The sequence below is a fragment of the Schistocerca americana genome, chromosome 2 (assembly GCF_021461395.2).
Source record: "Schistocerca americana isolate TAMUIC-IGC-003095 chromosome 2, iqSchAmer2.1, whole genome shotgun sequence".
NCBI classification, from domain to species: domain Eukaryota; kingdom Metazoa; phylum Arthropoda; class Insecta; order Orthoptera; family Acrididae; genus Schistocerca; species Schistocerca americana.
The window spans coordinates 1,065,410,745-1,065,418,956 of NC_060120.1; the positions used below are offsets into that span (position 1 = coordinate 1,065,410,745).

At 40.1% G+C, this 8,212-nt stretch overlaps 1 protein-coding gene across 1 annotated transcript in view; it reads left to right on the forward strand.

The window, feature by feature from the left end:
• LOC124595899 (fatty acyl-CoA reductase 1-like) overlaps window positions 1-4,366 on the forward strand; it is a 237,329-nt gene extending 232,963 nt beyond the window's left edge. The window contains exon 9 of the mRNA XM_047134807.1: window positions 4,030-4,366. Within this exon, the coding sequence (XP_046990763.1) occupies window positions 4,030-4,123 (94 nt within the window). The 3' untranslated portion in view covers window positions 4,124-4,366. The remainder of the gene's footprint in view (window positions 1-4,029) is intronic.
• Window positions 4,367-8,212: the final 3,846 nt, after the last annotated feature.

The window sequence follows — 8,212 nt, forward strand, 5'->3', positions numbered from 1 at the left end:
CGCGGTTTTAGGCGCTCAGTCCGGAGCCGCGCGACTGTTACGGTCGCAGGTTCGAATCCTGCCTCGGGCATGGATGTGTGTGATGTCCTTAGGTTGGTTAGGTTTAAGTAGTTCTAAGTTATAGGGGACTCATGACCTAAGATGTTAAGTCCCATAGTGCTCAGAGCCATTTGAACCTGAGCTCTTGACAATGGTGGAGCTGCTTCACATTCCCCCAATCGCCATTTTCATTTTCCTGTGGACTGTATCCTAGTGAAATAAGTTTCTAAATTCTTACGTTTGTCATCTAGCCATTCCTGCTTAGCCATTTTGGACTTCCTGGCAATCTCATTTTTAGACGATTGTAATCCCTTTCGCCTGCTTCATTTGCTGGATTTTTGTTTTCTCCTCTCAGCAGTTATATTTGTGCGCGCGGGCTCTTCTTCCCGTGGTGGCACATTGGAGTGTGAATGTATAGTGCGAGAGAACTTACTGTCCTCCCCTTGTTTCCACTCACAATAACTAGACGGAACAAGTTATCTGGTATAATTGTTTATTACATTAAACGTTACAACTTGCACAGGCAGCGCGCCAACTGCGGCTCCTGGCTTAGCTGGAAGACATACACGCCCGTCCGCTACGGGGTCTCGCAGCTACCTGCTCGGCCGTTACAACGGCTAATCCTACCTGCGCACACAAAGGACCTGGGAGGTCCACTTCCGCACATAGGTTGCAAATTCTTCCGACAGGGAGCAGACTATACTGGACGGTCTGACCTGGCCAGTCTGAAGCTGCCACTAGATGGCAGTTGGAGTGAGTAGCAGAGTCCAAACAATATTCAATATGTCCTGTGATATACAAGAATCTCTACTAGGCGTTGTCTTCATACATATTTGAACCACTGCTGGCTTCATTATTTCATCCCTCAAAGGTACCCAACTGTCTTTTCTACTGTATTCCTTACCTTTGTTCTAGTCTATCGTTGCCTAATGCCCCCTATGAAATGATCAACAGCCTCTCATTCTTTAACTTATTTAGGTTCCATCACCTTACTTTCCTATCATTTTTCAGTTTCTACAGTTTTAATCTCAAGTTCATAACTAATGAATTGTGGTCAGAATCCACATTTGCGCATGGAGATGTCTTGCAGTTTAAAATCTAGTTCCTAAATCTCTACCTTACAGTTATATAATCAATGCAAAACATTATAGTGTGTCTAGATCTTTTCCGTGTATACAACCATTTCACGGTTCTTAAACCAGAAAAGATTAAATTAGGCTGTGTGCAAAATTCTAACAAGTGGCTTTCTCTTTCATTCTTCTCCCGCAGTCCATACCATTTTTCTTTCTTTTCTTTTTTGTACTGTCGAATTTCAGTCCCCCATCACAATTAAACGTTCGTTTCCTTTGACTATCTGAATAATTTGTTTTATCTCATCATACATTTCCTCAGCCTGTTCATCATCTGCAGAGCTAGCTGGTATATGAAAGTCTACTAATGTCGTGAGTATTGGATTTGTGTCTTTCTTGACTGCAATAATGTGTTGACTATGCTGTTCATACTAGGTTAGCTGCATTCCTTTTTTTATTCATTATAAAACCTTTTCCTGCATTACCCCTATTTGATTTTGTATTTACAGCCCTTTATTCCCCTGACCCAAGGTCTGTTCCTCTTGACACCAAACCTCACTTAGTCCCAATAGATCTAACTACAACCTACCCACTCCCATTTTTAAATTTTCGAACCTACCTGCCCAATTAAGGGATCTAACGTTTCATGCTCCGACCTGTAGATCGCAAACTATGTCCCCCCTGATAATAAAACTTTCCTGAGTAATCCCCTCCCGGAAATTTTAACTATTTTACCTGCAAAACATTTTAGCCAAGAGGATTCCATCATCATTTTACTATGGGATACAACTGCACGCCCTTGGGAACTGATTCTGTTTTAGTTTCCCCTTGCTTTCAGCCGTTTACAGCACTATTGTAGCCAGGTCATTTTGGTTGATGTTACAAGGGCAGATCAGTCACTCATACAGAGTGTTTCCCCTACAACTACTAAAAAGAACATGGCCTCTCTTCAGGACCCACGTGATTGTTTGACCTCTAAGCAGATAACAGTCCACTGTTGTTACACATTCGGAGTGGCTATCTCTATTGCTGAGGCACGCAAGCCAAGTCATCACCGACAGGGTCCATGGTTCATGGGGTGAAACCCCCAACTCCCGGTAGTCCTAACTGGCAACAACAATGTATTAAACCACTCTACACTACCACCAAAACAAGCGCAATGGAATTTCAAATAACAAGAGATTATTCTTAAAATGCACTGTACAATCTCAAAACTTCACTTGCATGATCTTAAAAGGATACTAGATATTGACTACAGCCAAATCTAGGGCACAAGAATGTGATAATTTTATAATGAAAGGAGTTCTGTAGGTTAATCCTATTGGAACCTCATCTTACAGATAAGTCCTTAGCGTTTAAATTACTATATAAACTATAAGAAAGTAATAATGTCGCGAATCAGGTAAAAACAGTGAGTGATATACGCATAAGAACTTTCGTTTTCAGAAGCACAGAAATCGTACTATTCATTTGGCGGACATTTCGTCAAATACTCGTAATGAAATAATTAAGTTAAACAAGATGGAGTTGAAGGGCTTTAAATGTTCTATCAGCCTTAAGCAGCAACAATATTTATGTTCCATGGAATTCATTGATGTTTTCCACTACATTATGGAACATTTAAAGCTTTCTCAACTTCCGTCACGCTTATTTTTCAGTTTTTTATTGGAAAATAATCTGAGAAACTATAATAAATCAATAAATGCTGAATAATCACAGTTTATAACTTATCACTTCATGTAAATATCCTCCTGCAAAAGTATCTGTTTTCTTAGTATGCTTATTATCTCAGGATCTGAAACACATAATTACCTTAGCCGTTAAAGAAGCTGTGCGAGAAAGTGTCAATTGCTGGTGCTGCGTTTGTTGTTGTGTTCCTTCTGCCATATAAGCGTATACACTCTAACACAAAAAGACGACATATGACGAAGGAATTAACTGAATAGAACGGAAATCGGTAGATATAATGTATGTGTACAAACAAACAAATAATTGCAGTTCCTGAAGAATTAGATGATTTATTCAGGAGAAAGAGCTTCACAGACTAAGCATGTCAATAACACGTTGGTCCACTTCTGGCCCCTAGGCAAGCAATTATTCGGCTTGGCACTGAATGATAGACTTGTTGGATGTTGTTCTGGGGGATATTGTGCCAAACTCTTTCCAATTGGCATGTTAGGTAGGCAAAATCTCATATTCGTTAGAGGGTCCCGTCCAAACATTCTCAACTGGGGAGAGATCCAGTGACCTTGGTGGTCAAGGCAAGGTTTGAGAACCACGAAGACAAGCGATAGAATCTCTCGCTGTGTGTACAGGGAATTATCTTCCTGAAACGTAATCCTGGGATATCTTGCATGGAAGGTGAGGGAATATGGCATCATATATCGTTAACATATCTCTGTGGTGTAAGTGTGCCATGGATGACAACCAAACAGATCCTGCTATGAAATGAAATGGCTCCTCAGACTGTTACTCTTGGTTGTCGGGCCATATGGTTGGGATAGTCAGGTTTGTATCGCATCGCTGTCTGGAGCATATGCAGATATATCTTTGCTGGTCATCAGGGCTCAGTCCTAAGCAGAACTTATCACTGAACGCAATTCTGTTCCAGTCAGTGAGATTCCAGGCCGAAGACGTGTCTGGAGTCGTCCCAGATAGCCGTTGGATACCACCCTTATTGATGGCAGCTTGCAGTCAAAATGAGCCCCGTTAATATATACTGGAAAATAATCGTGACTGAAGCTGGGAAAGTGTAATTTTATGAACATGATTTGTGTTTCGAAACAAATTCGTATTCTTCTATGTTTGACTGTGATATTCTATCAGGTACCTGGATGTTTGAAGACAGTACTGACCATGTAGGTTATATTGTATGGCTGTATTACATTCAACAAAATGTGGTTATGTTTAAATATTTCAGGTTGACAGTTCTGCACTACACAACAGTTACCATACTGAGTTCGCTGCTGCTACTGGTGCTGTGGCGAATTATCCGTGTTCTGATAGAACTGTGACATGTACAGTGCCATACGGTTGCACCAACAAACTCTTGAGTTCCTCTAAGCACGCCACTTCCATAGAGCCCATTGATAATTGCGCATCAGGCCCACACTCAAAGTAACTTTTGACATCAATTAACATCTATATAGATCTATTACAAGGTTATTGCTCTATTTATGCTGTCTTCATAGTCTAAATGTAAATCACCAAAACTCTGTTTGGACTAATATTGTCTAAATTCATTTAATTGTTCTTATTTCTGAAATTACTCTTGCTATTTATTGTCAGGATGAGATTTAATACTAATTTTTAGGTTTTGAATTACTTACTAGATTATCTTTAATGTTGCTTGTCTTGATGTAACTTATTTCCTCTTGAGATGTTATAACAGAAGAAATAAAAGACGTATACAATACCAATTCAACTTCTTACAGAACTGTATGAATGCGGAGTCTCGCGGCGATAACATTGAATAAAATGTTGTCGGGTTTCCAACCGCGTCAATTGGTTAAAACTACACGAGCTTTCGGCGAAGCACTCCTTGACCATTGTCAAGTGTTATGACTGCCAGTGGGCTGTTGGTGCGCCCTTAAATAAGCTAACTGCCGGCTGTGACGTCACTAGTGCCCGTGACATTGCCATATATGGCGATTTGGCTATGGTATCCCATCATATCAACACCGCTGCCACCAGGAGGATATTTCGTCGTGCCAGCTTTGCATTATTACAAGAAAGGATTCACAACACAAGACAACAGCTGGATGCAAATGGACGTGCTCTCCTGGCCTGGCACCTGCAGTTATCAAGAACACTCACAGCTTTGGACTGGGAATGGGTCGACGCTGCTACGGTTTCTCAACAGACGTCAGCACAGAAACGAACTACAGATAAGCAGAAAGGTAAGTTCGGCCGCCTTTCACAACAACAACATTTGGCCACACGGACGCTAGAAATTAGACGAATTTTTGGAACACCTCATTGGCATCAACAGTTATGTCCAGTTCACCATGGAGCTGGAAAAAGATAATGCATTGAACTTCCTCGACGTCCTTGTCCACCGTAAACGAAATGGGTGCCTTGGCCACAGCGTCTACAGAAAACCCACCCACACAGACCTGTACCTGCACGCCACTAGCCATCATCATCCAGCACAGAAGCGCGCAGCATTGCAAACATTGGTGCATCGTGCAAGAGTAATATCAGACGACGACAACGTGCACCACGAACTGAGCCACCTACGCAAGGTTTTGAGGAATAACGGCTACAGCACCCATCAAGTGAAAGAAGTGATTTCTGGGAAAGATCAGAATAAGACCAACGACGAAGAGCAGGAAAGGAAACTTGCTTTGCTGCCATTATGTGGCTCTGTGTCGGGCAAGATAAGCCGCCTGTTGAAAATACACAAGATAAAATCAGTCTTCAGGCCTCCAACGACAATCCGTCATGTACTGAGACCAGTTAAAGACGCTGTGGGTCTCAGAACACCCGGAGTCTTCTAAATGCCTTGTGAGTGTGGCCAGAAGTACATCGGACAATCAGAGCGCACTGTGGAACAGCGCAGGAAAGAACGTGAGAGGTGTTATCGCCTGCGTTACCCAGAGAAATCTGCGTTAGCTGGGCATGTGTTAGAAAACGGTCACCACATAAAATTTGGCGATACCTCTGTCGTGGCTTGCACTAACGTCTTCTGGGACAGTTTAATAAAGGAAGCAATTGAAACAAAAATTACCACAAACACCCTGAATAGAGACGGTGGCTTACAGCTCACCGCTGCGTGGGATCCAGCGATCGCGCGGTTGAAGAGGGCTCATCGAACGCCGACTCAAAACATGCCCATGTATGGCAATGTCACGGGCACCAGTGACGTCACAGGCGGCAGTTAGCGTATATAAGAGCGCAGCAACAGCCCACTGGCAGTCATAACACTTGACAATGGCCAAGGAGTGCTTGGCCGAAAGCTCGCGCAATTTTAACCAATTGACGCGGTTGGAAACCCGAGATCATTTTATTCTAACAGAACTGATTTTTTGTTAAAATTTTCTTTCCTATTTTCGTTACAGCCTTTTCTGAAGCTCACTGTCTTCAAGTTCAGAATTAGTATACCAAATGAGAAAACAGTTTCCTGTTTCGAAGTCAACGAATATATACTATAACAAATAACTTGTGAAGCTCATGTACAGACCACAACTGACGACACAGCTCTTAAGTCACCAAAACATCCCAAATGTAGCCTTCTGACGTTTATTGTAGTACACCCTTCAAAATTATAGAGTTATTAACTCATGAGTAAAATATAGGAATGCCAAACTACAGTTACAACAGTAGGACATGAAATGAAAGGTATAGTACAGAAGACAGTGAGAGATTTGCAGCTTCTCCCCATATTATTCCATTTGTATATAGACTACACAGGAAAGAGAACCAAGGCAAGATTTGGGAAACGAATCCTAACTCAGAGAGAAGAAAGAAAAATTCAAAACTTGCTTATGACACTAACGTTGTGCTACAGACCGCATGGAACTTGGAGGGTCATTTGGACAGAATGAATTTTATCTTGAAAAGAGTTTATGAGTGTCAACAAAATTAAAATAAAGTCAACACCTGCAACTGAATTAAACCATATCTTATTCTGCTGTGTCCACACTATGTGGATATGGACAATGAAAAATATAAATAATAAATATAAGAGTAGGGTGCTATTAATCGCCATAAAGGTGTTATTAAAGTAATTATCTTCACTAAAAAGGAGATATTTCTTAAATACAGGATATCGATTTATGTACTGGAAGCAGTGTCTGAAAACATTTGTTTGGCTTTTACAATTATATAGAAATTAAACATGGGCAATAGAAGCCCTGGAAATATGATTTTATGGGAGGATAGTGAAAATTAGACAAGTAGGTAGAGTATCTAATTAGGAGTAAGTTAATCAGTATCAGAGACTGTTTCAACGTAGAAGCATCGAAAAAACATATATCATTAATATATTGACATCATTAGAGGTAATCAACAAATAAAGTGTTATTTCTTTGAATTTACTATAGAAATTTGGCGCACTCTGTCAAGTATAGAATTATCCTGGGCTTCATCAACAACGAAAGTAATGACACACATCAAGTTAGCTAGAGCAGCTTTGCTCAACACCTTGTCATGATACATTGGTGTGTTGCAAATACTTGTCAGGTGGTTGACGATATTTCTGATGCCTTCTAGTCCTCCACAGACAAAATCTCTTGAAAATAGCAAAATTATTGCCAAATAGTTTCTTAGAGTAGCCCAACTGGCATGGCATCACTCATCATTGTAAAATTTGTATGTCATAGTTATTTCATAACAAAAAATGTACCGCATGTTCAATGTATTGGATGTTACTTATGTGCTTACTTCTTTGTATTTAGGGACAAATTCACATGTAAGGAGGGGTGTCATTAAATTATTGAAATGTCTTTTTTCTGTGAGTGAAGGGAAAAAAATGAAGAAATGCAACTCAAGAGGCTATGCACCCACATGTTTAAATGTGGTCATATGACTAATGTGGTGCTGCAATTCTGTGCAGCATTTTTAAAACTTCATATGGTATGTTCATTATACTAAAACACACAGCTACCAGATGTACCGTAAACTACTGCTGTCACACATACCCATTTTTCCTGATGTCCCTGTGTTGTAACTTCTATGAACGAAAACGGTTATTCGCTGTGAACTAAACAGGAACTGGACTTGTTTCCTGGTTTTTAACTACATGTATCTCTGTTGTAATGGTGAACAATGCAAGTGGTGTAGTAACAGAAACGCTATTTGAGTAAATGTGTCACCAAAACTATCTGAAATTGTATAACTATATATCCATATTGCAATTAGATTTCATTAAATTAATTAGAAAACCAAAACTGTAAACTAAAGAAACTGTTCTGTGTAATTCTTTACTGTACAGTGGACAGTGCTATAATGTGTGATGATGATGACATGCAGTTCCTACACGCTAAACTAACAGAATACAAATGCTATGTAAAACTACAAAACTAATTTTAAAAGAATAAATAACCATAATGTTTCTATGAAAATGCCCTGCAAATTTATAGACTCAAAAGCAACAAAATTCT